A 22735-nucleotide genomic window follows, 5' to 3' on the forward strand; every position below is an offset into this window, starting at 1 on the left:
GACGATTTTCCATTGAATTACAAAAAGACCAGGTTTTTTGGCGAGGGATCTGTTGCCATGGCAACGGCATATGATTACATCCCATAATTCGCATAGAGCTGTTGAGGGCCGGACCATTAATGATAGTCTGAAGTCTGGTGCCGTTTGGAGGATTTTCCATTGAATTACAACAACACCAGGTTTTTTGGCGAGGGACGCGTTGCCATTGAAACGGCATATGATGACATCCCATAATTGGCGGAGAGCTGTTGAGGGCCAGACCATTAGCCATCATATGAAGTCTGGTGCCGTTTGGACTATTTTCCATTGACTTACAACAACATGGTATTTTATGGCGAAGGAAGCGTTGCCATGGGAACGGCATATGATGACATCCCATAATTGACATAGAGCTGTTGAGGGCCGGACCATTAATGATAGTCTGAAGTCTGGTGCCGTTTGGATGATTTTCCATTGAGTTACGTCAATACCGGGTTTTTTGGCGAGGGAAGTGTTGCCATGGAAACGGCATATGGTGAGATCTCGGATTTCACGTAGAGCTGTTGAGGCATTGACCGGTGATATAAAAGTTAAGTCTGGGGGACGATGGGACCTTGTCCATTGGAGTTACGACAACACCAGATTTATTGGCGGGGGACGCATTGCCATGGCAACGGCATATGAGGACATCCCATAATTGACATAGAGCTGTTGAGGGCCGGACCATTAATGATAGTCTGAAGTCTGGTGCAGTTTGGACCATTGTCCATTGAGTTAGGACAACACCGTGTTTCATGGCGAGGGAACTGTCACCATGGCAACGGCATATGAGGACATTCCATAATTGACATAGAGCTGTTGAGGGCCGGACCATTAATGATAGTCTGAAGTCTGGTGCCGTTTGGACGATTTTCCATTGACTTACAACAACATGGTATTTTATGGCGAAGGAAGCGTTGCCATGGAAACGGCATATGATGACATCCCAAAATTGGCGTAGAGCTGTTGAGGGCCGGACCATTAATGATAGTCTGAAGTTTGGTGCTGTTTGGACGATTTTCCATTGACTTACAACAACATCGTATTTTTTGGCGAAGGATGGGTTGCCATGGAAACGGCATATGTTGACATCCCCTAATTGAGAGAGAGCTGTTGAGGGCCGGACCATTAATGATAGTCTCAAGTCTGGTGCCGTTTGGACGATTTTCCATTGAATTACAAAAAGACCAGGTTTTTTGGCGAGGGATCTGTTGCCATGGCAACGGAATATGATGACATCCCATAATTCGCATAGAGCTGTTGAGGGCCGGACCATTAATGATAGTCTGAAGTCTGGTGCCGTTTGGACGATTTTCCATTGAATTACAAAAAGACCAGGTTTTTTGGCGAGGGAAGCGTTGCCATGGAAACGACAAATGGTGAGATTTCATATTTAACGTAGAGCTGTTGAGGCATGGACAGGTGATATAAAAGTGAAGATTGGGGGACGATGGGACCGTGTCCATTGGAGTTACAGCGACAACGTGTTTAATGGCGAAGGATCCGTTGCCATGGTAATGGCAAATTAAGTAACATCAGATTTGACCTAGAGCTGTTCAGGGCCGCAGTGTTAACCATCATGTGAAGTTTGGTGGCGTTCTGAGTATTTCAGTTGGCGTTATGCCATCATCGTGTTCCATGGCAAGGGACCGCCTAGCATCGAGCGAACGCGAACTTTGGCGCCAAATCACGGTCATGCCGTGCGAAAAACCAAAAAACTGCATGATAACAATTTGCCGCCCATGTCTCGAGATAATACCTGACGAATTTCGAGTCGTTCGGATAAAGTCCCGAACGCGATACAAAATTCGTACGGAGGACGAAAAACGCGATAAATTGTGTTTTTACGACACCAAATTCAAAATGGCCGACTTCCTGTACGTTATTTTATACCCCTCCAAGAGGCTTTTTTGCTCGTCTCCGCACCCTAGATATGCGTAGCGAGTTTCGTTCGTTTACGTGAAAGTTAAAGTGGGGGGAGTTAACGTTAAAAACGGAAGTGGGCGTGGCCTACGCAATTTTTGACGCAAAGTTCCGGAACCAATTACACATCGCAATTTTCACGACTTCTGACGCGCGTGCGAAATTTGGTGAGTTTTCACATATGTTGCGGGGGTCAAAAGTGCGCGCAATGTATTAAAATAATAATCAGAATAATAATTAAAGCTGCGAGCAGCGTTGAGCGGGTCTTCGACGCTCCGCAGGCTGTTGTCCGCACGTCGACGTGTCTAGGTGTCTGAAGGACTCGGCCGTTGGCAAACGTGGGAAGTTTCAGGCCGATCGGACAATGTATTTAGGAGTTACAGCAGTATCAGATACATTGTGTTTGATGGCGAGGGATCTGTCGCCATGGCAACGGAATTTGATGAAACCCCATAATACCCCTAGATGTGTTGAGGGCTGCATCGTTATCAGATCTGTGAAGTTTTGGGCCGTTTGGAGCATGTTAACTGGAGTTATGAGAAAACCGTGTTTCACGGAGACCATTTTGTTATCATAGCAACGAAATTTGACAAAATCTCAAAACTGACACATATATGTGTCGAGGGCTTGACAGTTAGCACACATGTAAAGTTTGAACAGTTTTCGACCATATACACAGGACTTATAGCAATATCGTGGTTAACGGCGAGGGGTGTGTTGCCATGGCAACAGCTTTTGGGGAAAACTCACTATTGTCATATTGAGGTGTTGAGGGACAAACCATTAGCCATCATCTAAAGTCTGGTGCCATTTGGATGATTTTCCATTGAGTTAGGACAACACCATGTTTCATGGCGAGGGAAGTGTTGCCATGGAAACGGCATATGGTGAGATCTCAGATTTCACGTAGAGCTGTTGAGGCATTGACCGGTGATATAAAGGTTAAGACTGGGGGACGATGGGACCTTGTCCATTGTAGTTACGACAACACCAGGTTTATTGGCGGGGGACGCATTGCCATGGCAACGGCATATGAGGACATCCCATAATTGACATAGAGCTGTTGAGGGCCGGACCATTAATGATAGTCTGAAGTCTGGTGCCGTTTGGACGATTTTCCATTGAATTAGGACAACACCGTGTTTCATGGCGAGGGATCTGTTGCCATGGCAACGGCATATGATGACATCCCATAATTGGCATAGAGCTGTTGAGGGCCGGACCATTAATGATAGTCTGAAGTCTGGTGCAGTTTGGACCATTTTCCATTGAGTTAGGACAACACCGTGTTTCATGGCGAGGGAACTGTCGCCATGGCAACGGCATATGATGACATCCCATAATTGGCATAGAGCTGTTGAGGGCCGGACCATTAATGATAGTCTGAAGTCTGGTGCCGTTTGGAGGATTTTCCATTGAATTACAACAACACCAGGTTTTTTGGCGAGGGACGCGTTGCCATCGAAACGGCATATGATGACATCCCATAATTGGCGGAGAGCTGTTGAGGGCCGGACCATTAGCCATCATATGAAGTCTGGTGCCGTTTGGACGATTTTCCATTGACTTACAACAACATGGTATTTTTTACATTACATTACATTGCATTTAGCTGACGCTTTTATCCAAAGCGACTTACAATAAGTGCATTCGACCAGGAAGATACAACCTTTAAGAAAACAGAATCATATAAGTACATCAGGTTTCATAGAGCCAAACATTTCAAGTGCTACTCAACTGGCATTTAGAAAGCCAGCCCTTTATTAGTATATAAGTGCTTTGTTAGTAATTCTATCGCTCGAAGTGGAGTCTAAAGAGATGAGTTTTCAGTTTGCGTCGGAAGATGTGTAAGCTATCTGCTGTCCTGATTTCAATGGGGAGCTCATTCCACCATTTTGGAGCCAGGATAGCAAACCCACGTGTTTTTGCTGACGGGAACTTGGGTCCCCCTCGCAGTGCGGGTGCAGCGAGCTGTTTGGCTGATGCAGAGCGGAGTGCACGTGCTGGGGTGTACGGTTTAACCATGTCCTGGATGTAGGAAGGGCCAGATCCATTCACAGCATGGTACGCAAGTACCAGTGTCTTGAAGTGGATTCTAGCAGTTACTGGAAGCCAGTGAAGGGAGCGGAGGAGCGGTGTGGTGTGGGAGAATTTGGGAAGGTTGAAGACCAGACGAGCCGCTGCATTCTGGATGAGCTGCAGAGGTCGGATGGCACATGCAGGTAGACCAGCCAGGAGGGAGTTGCAGTAGTCTAGGCGTGAGATGACGAGAGCCTGGACCAGAATCTGCGCTGATGTCTGGGTCAGCTGGGGACGTATCCTCCTGATGTTGTAAAGCGTGTATCTGCAGCAGCGGGTTGTAGCAGCGATGTTTGCAGTGAAGGACAATTTGTTATCTAGGACCACACCCAGATTCCTTGCAGTCTGAGTCGGGGAAACAACAGAGGTGCCGATGTTGATTGTTAGGTCAAGAGTGGGACAATCTTTTCCCGGAAGGAAGAGCAGTTCAGTCTTGTCAAGGTTGAGCTTGAGGTGATGAGCAGACATCCACCGAGAGATGTCTGCTAGGCAAGCAGAGATGCGTGCGACGACCTGGGTCTCTGAGCGGGGAAAGGACAGAATTAGTTGGGTGTCGTCAGCGTAGCAGTGGTATGAAAAACCATGCGGGCTAATGACAGACCCGAGCGAGTTTGTGTACAGGGAGAAGAGGAGGGGACCAAGAACCGAGCCCTGAGGGACCCCTGTAGTTAATTGACAAGGGTCGGACTCGGACCCTCTCCAAGTAACCCTGTAGGTGCGGTCGTTGAGGTATGAGGTGAGGAGGGAAAGTGCAGTGCCTGAAACTCCAAGTTCTTGGAGAGTGCGAAGGAGGATCCGATGGTTCACTGTGTCGAATGCAGCAGACAGGTCCAGAAGGATGATGACAGAGGAGAGGGAGGCTGCTTTAGCAGTGTGCAGTTCATCAGAGACAGCAAGGAGAGCAGTTTCTGTTGAGTGACCTGCCTTGAAACCAGACTGGTGCGGATCCAGAAGGTTGTTCTGATGGAGATAACAGGAGAGTTGTTTAAAGACAGCGCGTTCAAGTGTTTTAGACAGGAACGGGAGGAGAGAGACGGGCCTGTAGTTAATAACATCAGACGGATTGAGAGTGGGTTTCTTAAGGAGAGGGTTTACTCTTGCCTCCTTGAGACTGTTTGGAAAGTGACCAGAAGTTAGAGAAGTGTTGATGAAATGGGTGAGAAATGGTAGAATATCAGGAGCGATAGTCTGAAGGAGGTTTGAGGGGATAGGGTCCAGAGGACAGGTGGTAGGACGGGCAGAGGTAACGAGGGTAAGAACCTCACTTGGAGAGAGAGGGGAGAAGGAGGTCAGTGTGTGGGTGAAGGGAGGGTCTGGTGACCCAGCGGTGAGTAAAGGTGAGTCAGAAAAGGAAGAGCGAATATCATCAACCTTTTTTTCAAAGTGGTTAACAAAGTCGCTTGACAGAAGGGAGGAGGGGGGAGGTGCTTTGGGAGGGTCCAAGAGGGTGGAGAAGATAGAAAATAGTTTTTTGGGATTGGAATAGGAAGATTGGATCTTATCTTGAAAGAAAGTGCTTTTTGCCTGAGAGATGGAAGCAGAGAAAGAGGAGAGGAGAGCCTGATAGGTTAGGAGGTCGTCATGGTGTTTGGATTTCCACCATTTCCGCTCTGCTGCCCGAAGGATGGTTCTATTAGCACGCAGTGCGTCATTTAGCCAGGGAGCAGGAGGGGACTGACGAGCCGGCCGTGATGTGAGAGGACAGAGAGAGTCCAGTCCATTTTATGGCGAAGGAAGCGTTGCCATGGAAACGGCATATGATGACATCCCATAATTGACATAGAGCTGTTGAGGGCCGGACCATTAATGATAGTCTGAAGTCTGGTGCCGTTTGGATGATTTTCCATTGAGTTACGTCAATACCGGGTTTTTTGGCGAGGGAAGTGTTGCCATGGAAACGGCATATGGTGAGATCTCGGATTTCACGTAGAGCTGTTGAGGCATTGACCGGTGATATAAAAGTTAAGTCTGGGGGACGATGGGACCTTGTCCATTGGAGTTACGACAACACCAGGTTTATTGGCGGGGGACGCATTGCCATGGCAACAGCATATGAGGACATCCCATAATTGACATAGAGCTGTTGAGGGCCGGACCATTAATGATAGTCTGAAGTCTGGTGCCGTTTGGACGATTTTCCATTGAATTAGGACAACACCGTGTTTCATGGCGAGGGATCTGTTGCCATGGCAACGGCATATGATGACATCCCATAATTGGCATAGAGCTGTTGAAGGCCGGCCCATTAATGATAGTCTGAAGTCTGGTGCCGTTTGGAGGATTTTCCATTGAATTACAACAACAGCAGGTTTTTTGGCGAGGGACGCGTTGCCATCGAAACGGCATATGTTGACATCCCATAATTGGCGGAGAGCTGTTGAAGGCCGGACCATTAGCCATCATATGAAGTCTGGTGCCGTTTGGACGATTTTCCATTGACTTACAACTACATGGTATTTTATGGCGAAGGAAGCGTTGCCATGGAAACGGCATATGATGACATCCCATAATTGACATAGAGCTGTTGAGGGCCGGACCATTAATGATAGTCTGAAGTCTGGTGCCGTTTGGATGATTTTCCATTGAGTTACGTCAATACCGGGTTTTTTGGCGAGGGAAGTGTTGCCATGGAAACGGCATATGTTGAGATCTCGGTTTTCACGTAGAGCTGTTGAGGCATTGACCGGTGATATAAAAGTTAAGTCTGGGGGACGATGGGACCTTGTCCATTGGAGTTACGACAACACCAGGTTTATTGGCGGGGAAAGCATTGCCATGGCAACGGCATATGAGGACATCCCATAATTGACATAGAGCTGTTGAGGGCCGGACCATTAATGATAGTCTGAAGTCTGGTGCCGTTTGGACGATTTTCCATTGACTTACAACAACATGGTATTTTATGGCGAAGGAAGCGTTGCCATGGAAACGGCATATGATGACATCCCATAATTGACGTAGAGCTGTTGAGGGCCGGACCATTAATGATAGTCTGAAGTTTGGTGCTGTTTGGACGATTTTCCATTGACTTACAACAAAATCGTATTTTTTGGCGAAGGATGCGTTGCCATGGAAACGGCATATGTTGACATCCCCTAATTGACAGAGAGCTGTTGAGGGCCGGACCATTGATGATAGTCTGAAGTCTGGTGCCGTTTGGACGATTTTCCATTGAATTACAAAAAGACCAGGTTTTTTGGCGAGGGACGCGTTGCCATCGAAACGGCATATGATGACATCCCATAATTGGCGGAGAGCTGTTGAGGGCCGGACCATTAGCCATCATATGAAGTCTGGTGCCGTTTGGACGATTTTCCATTGACTTACAACAACATGGTATTTTATGGCGAAGGAAGCGTTGCCATGGAAACGGCATATGATGACATCCCATAATTGACATAGAGCTGTTGAGGGCCGGACCATTAATGATAGTCTGAAGTCTGGTGCCGTTTGGATGATTTTCCATTGAGTTACGTCAATACCGGGTTTTTTGGCGAGGGAAGTGTTGCCATGGAAACGGCATATGGTGAGATCTCGGATTTCACGTAGAGCTGTTGAGGCATTGACCGGTGATATAAAAGTTAAGTCTGGGGGACGATGGGACCTTGTCCATTGGAGTTACGACAACACCAGGTTTATTGGCGGGGGACGCATTGCCATGGCAACGGCATATGAGGACATCCCATAATTGACATAAAGCTGTTGAGGTTCGGACCATTAATGATAGTCTGAAGTCTGGTGCCGTTTGGACGATTTTCCATTGACTTACAACAACATGGTATTTTATGGCGAAGGAAGCGTTGCCATGGAAACGGCATATGACTACATCCCATAATTGACGTAGAGCTGTTGAGGGCCGGACCATTAATGATAGTCTGAAGTTTGGTGCTGTTTGGACGATTTTCCATTGACTTACAACAACATCGTATTTTTTGGCGAAGGATGGGTTGCCATGGAAACGGCATATGTTGACATCCCCTAATTGAGAGAGAGCTGTTGAGGGCCGGACCATTAATGATAGTCTGAAGTCTGGTGCCGTTTGGAGGATTTTCCATTGAATTACAACAACACCAGGTTTTTTGGCGAGGGACGCGTTGCCATTGAAACGGCATATGATGACATCCCATAATTGGCGGAGAGCTGTTGAGGGCCAGACCATTAGCCATCATATGAAGTCTGGTGCCGTTTGGACTATTTTCCATTGACTTACAACAACATGGTATTTTATGGCGAAGGAAGCGTTGCCATGGGAACGGCATATGATGACATCCCATAATTGACATAGAGCTGTTGAGGGCCGGACCATTAATGATAGTCTGAAGTCTGGTGCCGTTTGGATGATTTTCCATTGAGTTACGTCAATACCGGGTTTTTTGGCGAGGGAAGTGTTGCCATGGAAACGGCATATGGTGAGATCTCGGATTTCACGTAGAGCTGTTGAGGCATTGACCGGTGATATAAAAGTTAAGTCTGGGGGACGATGGGACCTTGTCCATTGGAGTTACGACAACACCAGGTTTATTGGCGGGGGACGCATTGCCATGGCAACGGCATATGAGGACATCCCATAATTGACATAGAGCTGTTGAGGGCCGGACCATTAATGATAGTCTGAAGTCTGGTGCAGTTTGGACCATTGTCCATTGAGTTAGGACAACACCGTGTTTCATGGCGAGGGAACTGTCACCATGGCAACGGCATATGAGGACATTCCATAATTGACATAGAGCTGTTGAGGGCCGGACCATTAATGATAGTCTGAAGTCTGGTGCCGTTTGGACGATTTTCCATTGACTTACAACAACATGGTATTTTATGGCGAAGGAAGCGTTGCCATGGAAACGGCATATGATGACATCCCAAAATTGGCGTAGAGCTGTTGAGGGCCGGAGCGCCCATGTGACTAGGTTGGCGTGGGCCACCTACTGTCATGATTTAGGCCACTTTTGATGGGCTTTTGCCCGTCTTTTTCCCTGTTTTGTGTGTGTTTCGCAGGTTTATCGGTCGCTGCGCGACCGATTTCAATAGGGTCTTCGCCGACCTAGGTCTCAGACCCTAATAATAATCGGACCGATATCAATCATGTTTATGGACGGCCTAGGATGGCGTGGGCTACCTACTGTCATGATTTAGGCCACTTTTGCCCGTCTTTTGCCCTGTTTTGTGTGGGTTTTGCATGGTTATCGCTCGCATTGCGAGCGACTAAATTGATCCTACCGATATCAATCATGCGAGTTGCAGTCCACGTGACTGGGCTCACGCGGCCTATCACCCGTCATGATTTCCGAACCTTTTCTGTGCTTTTGCCGGTCGTTTTTCCTGTTTTGTGTGTGTTTCGCAGGTCGCTGCGGTTTTCAATAACCGGTTGCTGGGTACTGCATTTTAGCTGAGGCCAAAGGCAAGGGTGAACAGATGGTGTTTGAATTGTTTTTTGAAAGTGTCCAGAGAGTCGGCATTCCTGATAGCAGAGGGGAGAGCATTCCAGAGGGTGGGATCTGCGACACTGAAAGCCCTGTTGCCAAAGGTTTTTAGCTTGGAGCGCTGGATGGAGAGCAGCCCGTTGTCGGAGGACCGCAGTTGACGAGAAGGGGTGTAGGGCTGAAGGAGGTCAGAGATATAAGCAGGGGCTAGGGAGTGGAGAGATTTGTATGTTAACAGGACGAGTTTGTACTTGATGCGTGACGTGACCGGGAGCCAGTGAAGGTGGATGAGGGTGGGGGTGATGTGTTGCCAGGGCTTAGTGTGAATAGTTTGGCCATTAAAACGCTTTTTGATTCAATTTCTAGCGAGAAGTGTATATTGTACTTTTAGAATCCACGTCCAGTGGATGTGTAGGATCTATAGTTTGATAGATATTACGAAGATGATTTGAGGTCTCATCAGGAGAACGTTAATATACTACGTCTTTCCCCACAGCGTCCCAGTTGGCGTCAACCCTCACAGGGTGAACACAGTTTTTCCGGTCTCGAAGTTTTCATAATAAAACCGGAAGTATTCCCCTCACTGTCAAATGATTTTACAGATATATATCTGCATTACTCATCCACTAAAAAAACATCAGTTTATCCTTGTTAATTACACAATATTGATTGGTTTAAATTGTGTGCAATGCTTTTGCGTTTTTAATCTTCGATTCAGAGAAACAAATAGTTTTTTAGGAGTTTAGACACTAATGTTTCCGAAGACACTACACTACCCAGAATCCCCAGCTATCGTTTGGGACTACAACATCCGCCTTGCTTTACAAACTCCGTGATTAGTCATCAAGCTCTGTAATTGGATGTTGGAGTGGCAGTGCGCCAAGGTTATGCCGAGCGTCAAAACAGCTCTATGAAATGGTCTATGGCACATCTCTACTTGTATTTCCCATAATTAGAAGTTGCCAGTATTAAACTGTATACAGTGGTGTTATCAAATTTAAAACATATAATTAATGGGTGAAAATTGCTTGTGTCCATAATGGTCAGCATTAATAAACCTGTATTGCAGCTAAGGTCAGAAGAGCTTTATTTAACAGCTGGTCTTCTGTCTGTGACTCCTCCTGTTGTTAATTGGTAAGCCTGAAAAATGCACTTGTTTATCACTTGAGGCAAATGTTGCAAATATGGCAGTAGCCATCGATCATCTTAAGATAAGATAAGATATACTTTATTGATCCCAAGTTGGGAAATGTTTTTGTTACAGCAGCATGTACAACATGCAATGTATTATACTGTACTTTGTTCTACTCCACTACAATTCAGAGGTTAACCTGGTATTTTTACTCCACTACATTTATTTGAGTTACTTTGCAGATTCTGATTAATGATGTGAAATATAAACAACCCTTAGCCTTATAAACAACACCAAGCCTGTTTTTCAGGTCTCAGGCTAGAAAATGACATTTCCAGAACAAATGACCATAACTACACTTCTAAAAGGGGAAAATTAATTAAAACTCAAAGCAATGATAAATCTGTGAGTTGGATGTAGAAAAGTCAGAATCAAATATAGATGTTTTTTATTTTAAAGAAAATTCAGATTGAACATGGTAAAAAACTGTAACTTATAGTGTCCGTCCAAAAATTATGTTTTACCTACAGTGAAAACGACCCCCCCCCCCCATCTCTGAAGAACCAGCACCTTACCGTGGTAGAGAGGTTTGTGTGCCCTGATGAACCTGGGGGCTGTGTTGTCTGGAACCTTGTGTTCCTGGTAGGGTCTCCCATGGCAAATTGGTCTCAGGCAAGAGCCAGACTAAGATTGGTTCACAAGACCTCATGAAAGACGACACACGAAGTGAGGGTACCCGGCCCGGAGGAAGCCCGGGGTCCCCTTCTGGAGCCAGGCCCAGAAGGAGGACTCGTCGGCGAGCGTCTGGTGGCCGGGCTTGCCACGGAGCCCGGCCGGGCACAGCCCGAAAAGGCGACATGGGCAACACCTCCGCTTCTCCGTCCCGCGGGCCCACCACCTACGGGAAACAGCGATGGGGTCGGGTGCGCTGCCAGAAGGGTGGCAGTGAAGGCAGAGGGTCTCGACGGACCAGACCCGGGCGACAGAAGCTGGCTTTGGGGACGTGGAACGTCACCTCTCTGGGGGGGAAGGAGTCGGAGCTTGTGCGGGAGGTGGAGCGTTACCAGTTGGATCTGGTTGCGCTCACCTCTACGCACAGCGTCGGCTCTGGAACCTTACTTCTGGTTAGGGAATGTTCCGGTATTTGGACAACATTAACATGGGATCACTCCGGTCAATGTACGTACTTCGTCTCACTGGAATATTAATGGCCAGATTGAATACAACATCGACCCAAATTCTCCGGTCAATGACAGGAGAGTTTTGAAAGTGACAAAACACTGTTCCACACATTTAAAAACACTTAATCAATGTTTACCCAGGATCCATGCACCTTTCCTGGCTTGTAAAATGTGGTGATGCGCCCTGGAGGTAGCGGGTAGGCTCTGTGCGTGGTGCTGAACCCCAGCCTGTCTATGTGGAATACAAAAACAAACAAAGACAACACCTTTAAGGTCACCAGGGTCGTGAGGTTCTGGTTCTGGCGGTGTGCATGGAGGGGTTTAGTCCGAGTGAGGAGTGCTCGAGCGTGGGAGGATGTGTAAGGCAGAGGAGGGGAACAAAAGGTGTGTGCAGGAGCAGGGAGAAAAGAGAAAATAAAAAGACTCAAAGTGTTCCACCTTCCAGCAGCAGCAGCAGCGGGCCCGCGGTGCTGAACACCTGCCTGTCTATGTGGAGTACAAAAACAAACAAAGACAAACACCTTTAAGGTCACCAGGGTCGTGAGGTTCTGGTTCTGGCGGTGTGCATGGAGGGGTTTGACCTGGCTCCCCGACACAATGCACATAGTCTGGAGCAGCGGAGCAGCGGCTGGGCCGTGTTCCCCCTTCTGTCCATTTGCCTATCAGTTTGTTAACGAAGTGGACAGAGGCTGTTTTTCGCCCCTAAAAGTGACTTTTAATGGTGGGTTTTGCATTTAAATGATGGGTCTTATCATTGTGGAGGGTCCCCAAGACAATGCAACTAGTCTGGAGCTCGCTGGGGTCCCGCAAATGCTTTAATCACGATTTTGTCCATTTGCGTATCAGTTTGTTAACGAAGTGGACAGAGGCTGTTTTTTGCCCTTAAAAGTGACTTTTAATGGTGTTTTTTGTATTTAAATGATTGGTCTTATCATTGCTGAGGGTCCCCGACACAATGCAACTAGTCTGGAGCTCGCTGGGGTCCCGCAAATGCTTTAATCACACTTTTGTCCATTTGCCCATCAGTTTGTTAACGAAGTGGACAGAGGCTGTTTTTTGCCCCTAAAAGTGACTTTTAATGGTGTTTTTTGTATTTAAATGATGGGTCTTATCGTTCTCCAGGGTCCCCGACACAATGAAACTAGTCTGGAGCTCGCTGGGGTCCCGCAAAATGCTTTAATCACGATTTTGTCCATTTCCCCATCAGTTTGTTAACGAAGTGGACAGAGGCTGTTTTTTGCCCTTAAAAGTGACTTTTAATGGTGTTTTTTGTATTTAAATGATGGGTCTTATCCTTGTGGAGGGTCCCCAAGACAATGCAACTAGTCTGGAGCTCGCTGGGGTCCCGCAAAATGCTTTAATCACGATTTTGTCCATTTCCCCATCAGTTTGTTAACGAAGTGGACAGAGGCTGTTTTTTGCCCCTAAAAGTGACTTTTAATGGTGTTTTTTGTATTTAAATGATGGGTCTTATCGTTCTCCAGGGTCCCCGACACAATGAAACTAGTCTGGAGCTCGCTGGGGTCCCGCAAATGCTTTAATCAGGCGTTTTAACACTTTTCCCCACGAAAACGATTTTTAATCATTTTTTGGGGGCTATATAAATCAAATTCCGGTTAATGCCGAGCACAATCGTACCTTTTACTATTTTAATGTATTTGCATGATATATCTTTGGGCTATAAAAGCGACATGTTTGGATGACTTTGTCAGTTTATGGAGCTTATCCCACAAATCCCGGATGATCCGGGCCAAATTTGGGAGCTCATAGGCAGCCTGCCATAGGCCCCCACCCGTGGAATGAAAAAAAAATGAAAGAAAACGGTCAATTATATGTTAAAATAATCAAAAAATGAACTTTTAAAATTACATGGGAGAGGGGATCTGAAAATTGGAGAAGGGGAAAAGTGTTCGGCGCTTCGGGACGAAGCGCCGAACACTTTTCCCCTCCCCCGTTGCAAGGTACAACGGAGAGGGGAATCCAGACTTCCCCTCCTCCGTTGTAAAAAACCGTTCATGTTTTACAAGCTACCTTCTGCACGAAATCGGAAACCCGGTTTTTGAGAGGACTCAGAAAAAAAACGGCTGTGTAACTTCATGGAGGAATTCATCCGCTGTATGTGCACTTTGGCTCGGATACATTTTGTTGCCTGGAGACCCCCCAGCATGGTTCTTACCAAACTTAAAGTTTTTGAACTGGGCTCTGGAGGAAGGTGAGGGGAGTTGACAGGGGACTTTATCCGCCTTATGGGGCACTATTCTCGGATACATTTCAACACTTTTAGCCCTTTTTGATGGTTCTCCAAAAAATAACTCTGACTTTTTCAGAGTGTGGAGGAAGGTAAGGGGAGTTGACAGGGGACTCAATCCGCCTTATGGGGCACTATTCTCGGATACATTTCAACACTTTTAGCCCTTTTTGATGGTTCTCCAAAAAATAACTCTGACTTTTTCAGAGTGTGGAGGAAGGTGAGGGGAGTTGACAGGGGACTTTACCCGCCTTATGGGGCACTATTCTCGGATACATTTTTTCATTTTCACCCATTTTTGATGGTTCTCCAAAAAATAACTGACTTTTTCAGAGTGTGGAGGAAGGTGAGGGGAGTTGACAGGGGACTTTACCCGCCTTATGGGGCACTATTCTCGGATACATTTTTTCATTTTCACCCATTTTTGATGGTTCTCCAAAAAATAACTCTGACTTTTTCAGAGTGTGGAGGAAGGTGAGGGGAGTTGACAGGGGACTTTACCCGCCTTATGGGGCACTATTCTCGGATACATTTTTTCATTTTCACCCATTTTTGATGGTTCTCCAAAAAATAACTGACTTTTTCAGAGTGTGGAGGAAGGTGAGGGGAGTTGACAGGGGACTTTACCCGCCTTATGGGGCACTATTCTCGGATACATTTTTTCATTTTCACCCATTTTTGATGGTTCTCCAAAAAATAACTCTGACTTTTTCAGAGTGTGGAGGAAGGTGAGGGGAGTTGACAGGGGACTTTACCCGCCTTATGGGGCACTATTCTCGGATACATTTTTTCATTTTCACCCATTTTTGATGGTTCTCCAAAAAGACAAGTTAGTCTTTTTTCTTCCCCCTTCCTCTTCTGATTTCTCACTGATCGAATGGCAAACGCGACCCGCCATCGGAGGGCCTCCGCCGGCCCGGCCTCGTGCCAGTGCTCTGGCGGTCGGTTCCTCCGAACTGCGGGTTCGACTGTGATGGCCGGGAGGGACGAGGGAAACGTCGGGGGGGTCTGCTGGAGGCTCCTGCTGGAGTCTTGCGTTCACTGGGACCTGGCTCGAAAAACTCGAAACCCTGACTCCAGTGCGGTGTTGCGGCCATGCGCCTCCGGGTACCAGACTCCCCTGCCTCCTCCGTGTTGCGTGGGCTGCGTGGGGGTAACCCTGCGTGTCCGTTACCCTGCGTGTCTCTTACCTCCCAGGCCGACCGATATGAAGCGTTTCCAAGACGAACCGTCTGACTCAGGGGTCCCACCACAGGTTCCGTAGCGGGGTGGAAGTTCCACCTCCCCTCTTTGCCGCGGAATGCAAAACAAACACCTGTTTCTCTCATCCTCCACTGTGGCATAGCGGCCTTAGTCGGCTGCGGCATTCAGCAATTGGCCTTGCTCCGGGCACAGGACCCTACTTCATCAAACTACCTATTTGATCCTGCGTAACAACCACATATATGCTTGTCTGCAAAGACATTGATCGAATGGCAAACGTGACCCGCCATCGGAAGGCCTCCGCCGGCCCGGCTTCGTGCCGGTGCTCTGGCGGTCGGTTCTTCCAAACTGCGGGTTTGACTCTGCTCCTGGGAGCACATATGCTTGTCTGCAAAGAGGGACATGCCTGGTCCCGCCCAGGTGTTCTTCTACGGCTAGTGTCCAGCCAGCTGCGGTATCATCAAATTTGACCCGCCATCGGAGGGCCTCCTCCCCGGGTCCAGCTTCCGGTGCTTGGCGGTCGGTTCATCCAAACTACGGGTAATCCTGGAGCGGACATAAACAAATAATGATATTTTACAGGACATGATGGATATGTGTTTTTTCCAGGCTTTTTGGAAATAAACCAAATGTGATTTTGCAGTGCATGATATAGCTCATTTTACCCATGTGATGTTGTGCAGTACATTACTGAGCTCATTTAACGATATGGTCTACCAGGTGAAGTGGGATGCTGCCATTTCCCAACTGGTCTCCGGAGGAATATAAGGAGAGTTGACAGGGGACTCTGCCCAGTGCTCATGAACCAAATGAGGGGTGTGTTAGAGGGGAAAGGCTCTGGCTGTTTCTGCAGCCTCTGCATCTACCTTCTCTCCCCACCCCGATACCAGCGCGTGCCTGCTGTAAAAGGCAGGTGCACGGGCTCTCACTTCCACTAACTCTGAGCCTGGCTCCCGAGCAGCACGTTCTCCCCGGCAGTCCGCCAGCAGATGAAAAACACCCACCTCTCCGCCTCTTCCGAGGGACGAGGGAACCGCGCGGGGGGGTCTGCTGGAGGTTCCTGCCGGGTGCTCCGTACTGCGTTTCACCGGGACCTGGCTCGAAAAACTCGGAACTCTGACTCCAGTGCGGTGTGGCGGTCTCGCCCTGGCCGTCCACCGTGCGCCTCCGGGTACCTGACTCCCCTGCCTCCTCCGGGGGCAGGTGCGAGGGGTTCAATGCCTCCTCCCCCCGCTGCGGCGAAAGCCGGAGCGGGACGGAGCGCCCGGAGGTACTGTTACCCCCACGTTTTGTACCCAAAACTGTCTTGTGAGTTCGTGGCAGAACCATGAAACAAAAAACAATCAATGTATCGGACCCATCGCCAGTCGCGTTGGTGCGGAGGTGGGACTATTTTAACCAGGTGGTAACCCAAGTCCTCCCCTTGGTCCGTGTTCCCTGCATTGAAGCATCGGACCCATGGTTGCAATCAGCAGTTGGCTAACGCATATAAACGGAGAAACAGAAAACCATTTAAATAGAATTCATTGTGTGTGTTTTTGGAAGGATGTTGACCGAATGCCCGGTGTGCAGCCTCCGCTATCTGGCTTTGAATAAGCACCTTAAGCACAAACATGCAGTGCGGAACCTGGATGAAAGAGGCATCATTCTTAAAATGGCCAGTGGTAGAATAAATGTTCGGACCAAACCCTGTCCCATCACAGGGTGTTCGTATGCTGGGAGGAAACTACACCGTCATGTAACTCGTGACCACCCTGAGTTCTCCCGAGATGAGGCACATCAGGTCATGGCAAGGCTGAAGCATAGTGTGGCCCTGCAGTTGCTCCATGACCTCCGAGAGACTAATCCCATCATTGGAATGGCTACATCATTGGATATAGACAATGAGGAGGAATACCCGGTGCACCCTCCACCCTTCTCCCCACATACCGAGTGTGACGAAGAGGACTGCATGCAGGTGAGGCTGGACAATGTGGCATTGAGGGCTCAGAAGGATGCCCTCATTGATGAGGTGAAGACCCTGCGCTCCAGGCTAAAACAGGGTCTAAAACCCAGGAAGCAGAATGCCACTGCTGCTCTGCTTGAGGAAGACGAAGAATGTATACGATTTAAGGGCGTAGCAATCCCAAGTACCCCCGACATGAACTCAGTAGCCTCCGGCAGCAATACCCCTCTCAAGACCCCGGTGAAGACTGTCATGCGGTCCATAGAAGCCTCTGCGAGTGAGACCCCCCTCAAGTCTGTGATGCGGTCCCCAGAAGCCTCCGGAAGCAAGACCCCGGTGAAGACTGTCATGCGGTCCGACAAAGCCTCCGGTAGTGAGACCCCGGTGAAGACTGTCATGCGGTCCCCAGAAGCCTCCGGAAGCAAGACCCCGGTGAAGACTGTCATGCGGTCCGACAAAGCCTCCGGTAGAGAGACCCCTCTCAAGTCTGTGATGCGGTCCCCAGAAGCCTCCGGAAGCAAGACCCCAGTGAAGACTGTCATGTGGTCCCCAGAAGCCTCCGGTAGTGAGACCCCAGTGAAGACTGTCATGCGGTCCATAGAAGCCTCTGCGAGTGAGATCCCTCTCAAGTCTGTGATGCGGTCCCCAGAAGCCTCCGGAAGCAAGACCCCGATGCAGACTGTCATGCGGTCCGTAGAAGCCTCCTGTAGTGAGACCCCTGTATGCCAGAAGACCCGTTCGTCTGTCTCCAATAAGCTGAAAGCTAATCTGGCTAAGGACTGGCCCTCTTCCCAAAATCAATGGTGCACTGGGAAGGGACTGCGGAATACCATGCGTGAAATCACGTTGCCTAAAAGCATGGAGACGTACATTCAGACATACAGAGGTCATTGTGAGGGTCTTGCACCGACAGTAAAACGGAAAGAGAATTGTATGTCCAATGTCAGCCGGATAAAGAACTTCATAGTATTCATGGCCCATGGTTTTGACCGGCTGTCAGACTGGCTGTTTCTAAAAGACACAAAGAGGGTCCGTGGCTGGAGCAAGTATATTTCAGAGTCGGGCCGGACAGTCACAACATCGCTGTTGTTCCTGAAGACTGTGAACCATTTCCTGAGGTACTTGTCTGCATCAAAGCTCCGGGGGTGCAGGCTCACCCAGTCTGATATGACCAACATCATCAGAGAGGTGAAAGCCAACATTAACGATTTGAAAAAGTCTGTCACTCTCCACCAGTTTAAGGTGAAGAGGGACAAGCTGGATCGTCTGCCGAGCCAGGCGGAGCTTCTCGCCGCCATGGCGGCCGCTGAGAAGCGCATCCCTGATCTCCTTGACCTGATGGCTAGCAATCCGACCTCAATCACCCAGTACCTGCTATATGGCTATCTAATCCTCCATTGGAGCCTCCTGTATGGCCACCGTCCGGGTGTGTATGCAAACATGACCAACACGGAGGTCTTTGAGGCGGACAGAAGGGGCACTGCTGAGGGCTACATCATCCACGTGCAGGATCACAAGACTGCCAAGACATTTGGTGAAGCACAGCTGGTGCTTACAATAAAGGAGTTTAGCTGGGTCATGCGGTGGATGGGGATAAAAGAGGGCTTGTCGGGTCCTCAGAATGAATTCTTCCTTTTCACATCGGGGAAGCAGGCTTCCAAGAACCTGAACGCTCACTTGAAGAGGGCTTGGGCTGATGCTGGGCTAGAAACAGCCGTCACCTTCACCATCTTGCGCACTGCCCTGGCTGACAATATCAAGCATCACCAAGATCCAGAAAGCAGGTCGATTCTGGCTAGGTTTATGTGCCACGACGTAAGCACTGCAGACCGGTTCTACGCGAATACGCCTGGAATAAAGGAGGCATTGAAGATCCGCTCCATGTTCAGGGCGGCGGCAGCAGCTGCAGCAGCATCATCATCAGAAGGAGGTCTACCACCGTCAGCTACCTCCGAAGAGGATTCAGGGGCGGAGAGCAGCGATACCTCTTCTTCAGGACCGATTGGTACTCCTGATGAGGGGAAAGGGGCCGTGGACTCAACCTTTTTTCCCCGGTGCACTGTACAAGTTAGACGGCTAATATGGCCCCCAGGCCCCTGTTAATCATGTTGTTATTATGTTTATTTTGTATACTGTTTTTGTAAAAGTGGTGTGATAATTAAATAAAAAAAAAAAAAAAAACATTAGTATAACCTTGAAGGTTCCCAGGGGCAAATACAGTGCCTGTCATTTTGCAGGATATAATTTAACATGTAACCTCTCCTGGAAATGGACATACTCTGTGCATTTCCAGGAGAGGTTCCATGTTAAATTATATCCTGCAATATCCTCCAAAGAAGGGGTGGTAGTGTCATGAATAAGGCCGAATATGTATGCCGATGTGCGGATGGTAAAGCACCGCAAAATCCACCCCTTTAGTGTAACCAGGGGCATGAAGTTCTGTAGGGTGTGAACATCTGGGTTTAGTCCGAGTGAGGAGTGCTCGAGCGTGGGAGGATGTGTAATGCAGAGGAGGGGAACAAAAGGTGTGTGCAGGAGCAGGGAGAAAAGAGAAAATAAAAAGACTCAAAGTGTTCCACCTTCCAGCAGCAGCAGCAGCGGGCCCGCTCTGTCCGTGGTGCTGAACACCTGCCTGTCTATGTGGAGTACAAAAACAAACAAAGACAAACACCTTTAAGGTCACCAGGGGCGTGAGGTTCTGGTTCTGGCGGTGTGCATGGAGGGGTTTAGTCCGAGTGAGGAGTGCTCGAGCGTGGGAGGATGTGTAAGGCAGAGGAGGGGAACAAAAAAAAACGAATACAAATAAGTTAAAGTGTGAACCTCCAGCAGGGCAGGTGCTGCTGCTGCTGCTGCTGCTGCTGCTGCTGCTGCTGCTGCTGCTGTGAAGGAGGACGAATATTGATGCTTGTGTTCGGACGGTAAAGCACCGCAAAATCCACCCCCCCTTAAAGGTGACCAGGGGCATGAGATTCTGCAGGGTGTGAACATCTGGGTTTAGTCCGTGGGGGAGTGCTTAAGTCCGGGGGCCCGGGGTCTCACGGTGCACGAGGTTATGGAAGTGCCACTGTTGCCGGAGGTCCTTAGTCCGTCCTTTGGGGCTCTGTCAGGGGCTACAGAGAGGTGGTTTTCCCGGTCCCTCTCCTGGAGGTATGAAATAACCTGAGCTCCATGTGAGGGAGCCGTGCTGGAGCTGCTTAGTCCGTCCTTTGGTGGTCTGTGAGGGGCTAATGAGAGGTGTTTTCCCCGGTCTATTTGATGGAAGTCTGACACGAGCAGAGTGTGCATGCTTTGAAACTAATCCACCCACACTTAGCATGCTATTTTAGGGTATAAATCGTACCTTGTCACCATGCACTGTGCTCCCTGGGACGACGCGCCCTCCTGTGGGGACACATGAGAACTGCACTCAAATCACTTTGTGCTTTTTAAACAGTTTAACATATTTTTTTCCACATTTAAAAAACGCTTTCTGCCCTGGAAATCATTTCTAATCATTATTACCGTTATGGAGGGGCTGCAGGAACACTTTCCCCGCCTTGCAAACATTTATTCCTGGTTCAAATAATCAATTTGTTCCGCCTGCTTTGCGTCAGCACCTCTGCGGCTGTCGGATTAACACAGATGAATGCACTTTTAACACTCACGCAGCCAGAATTCCTGCTCTTTTCCTGGGTTACAAAGTGAGGTGACGCAGCCTGTCCTCTGAGTCTCCCCGCCTCTCATAGACTTATTTCTGGGTAAAAAAAGCCATGTGCTCCGCCCCCTGGATCTCTGCATGTGTGTGTGTGCCTGTGAGTCTGTGGCTACTGTCCACATGCCCGCATTAGGAGGCACTATTTTCGGATACATTTTCTCATTTTCACCACTTTTCATGTTTTTATTATGTATATTGTTATATTATTATTATTATTATTATTATTGTATATATGTATACTGTGTATACTGTTTTTGTAAAAATCATGTGATTATTAAATAAATAATAAAACATGAATATAACCTTGAAGTTTCCCAGGGGCAAATACAGTGCCAGGTGTCAGACTATTTAAACAATGTTTACCCAGGATTCCGACACCTTCCCTGGCTTGTAAAATGCGGTGATGCGCCCTGGAGGTATCAGACTATTTTAAACAACTTTTCCCCGCCTTTCAAACACTTGTTCCTGGCTTATAGCCTGTCATTTTGCAGGATATAATTTAACATGGAACCTCTCCCAGGGGCAAATACAGTGCCAGGTGTCAGACTATTTAAACAATGTTTACCCAGGATTCCGACACCTTCCCTGGCTTGTAAAATGCGGTGATGCGCCCTGGAGGTATCAGACTATTTTAAACAACTTTTCCCCGCCTTTCAAACACTTGTTCCTGGCTTATAGCCTGTCATTTTGCAGGATATAATTTAACATGGAACCTCTCCCAGGGGCAAATACAGTGCCAGGTGTCAGACTATTTAAACAATGTTTACCCAGGATTCCGACACCTTCCCTGGCTTGTAAAATGCAGTGATGCGCCCTGGAGGTATCAGACTATTTTAAACAACTTTTCCCCGCCTTTCAAACACTTGTTCCTGGCTTATAGCCTGTCATTTTGCTGGATATAATTTAACATGGAACCTCTCCTGGAAATGGACATACTCTGCGCATTTCCAGGAGAGGTTCCATGTTAAATTATACCCTGCAAAATGACAGGCAACAACTCTCTTCCAGACGTTTAAAAACACTTTTCCGACTATTTTAAACAACTTTTCCCCGCCTTTCAAACACTTGTTCCTGGCTTATAGGCTGTCATTTTGCAGGATATAATTTAACATGGAACCTCTCCTGGAAATGGACATACTCTGCGCATTTCCAGGAGAGGTTCCATGTTAAATTATATCCTGCAAAATGACAGGCTACAACTCTCTTCCAGACGTTTAAAAACACTTTCCCCGACCATTTAAACATTATTTATGGCTTGTAAAGTGCGGTGATGAGCCCTGACAGTATCAGACTATTTAAAGGGTTACCAGGAGCATGAGAATATCCTCCACAGAAGGGGTGGTGGTGCCGTGAATAAGGCCGAATATGGATACCGATGTGCGGACGGTAAAGCACCGCAAAATCCACCCCCTTTAGGTTAACCAGGGGCATGGAGTTCTGTAGGGTGTGAACATCTGGGTTTAGTCCGTGGGGGAGTGCTTAAGTCCGGGAGTCCGGGGACTCACGGTGTGCAAGGTTATGGAGGTGCCCATGTCAGGGACACATGCTGGAGGTCTGTGGTCCGTCCTTTGGGGGTCTTGGAGGGGCCACAGAGAGGAGATTTCCCCGGTCTCTGTCCTGGATGAGTGAAATAAACAGAGTCTCCATGTCAGGGACACATGCTGGAGGTCTCTCTCCCGAGAGTGGACGTCCATTGCCTGTAAATTGGTCTAACATTAGGTCTGTCACTTTGGCTAACCGCACCACTGTCTGTCGTCTCCCGCAAGTGGACATCCATTGTCACTTTGGCTAACCGCACCACTGTCTGTCGTCTCCCGCAAGTGGACATCCATTGCCCCTAAATAGGGGGACTCCCGAGGCAGTTGCAAGGTACCGACAGGCCCGAAGGGCAG

At 48.2% G+C, this 22735-nt stretch overlaps 1 protein-coding gene across 1 annotated transcript in view; it reads right to left on the bottom strand.

The window, feature by feature from the left end:
- Positions 1–3308: 3308 nt before the first annotated feature.
- LOC307024060 (uncharacterized protein) overlaps positions 3309–22735 on the bottom strand; it is a 118947-nt gene continuing 99520 nt past the window's right edge. Inside the window, exon 2 of the mRNA XM_079657856.1 lies at positions 3309–4285. Coding sequence (XP_079513982.1) covers positions 3733–4285 — 553 coding nt within the window. The 3' untranslated portion in view covers positions 3309–3732. The remainder of the gene's footprint in view (positions 4286–22735) is intronic.

Source organism: Notothenia rossii, assembly GCF_949606895.1.
Source record: "Notothenia rossii genome assembly, chromosome: 11".
Lineage (NCBI taxonomy): Eukaryota > Metazoa > Chordata > Actinopteri > Perciformes > Nototheniidae > Notothenia > Notothenia rossii.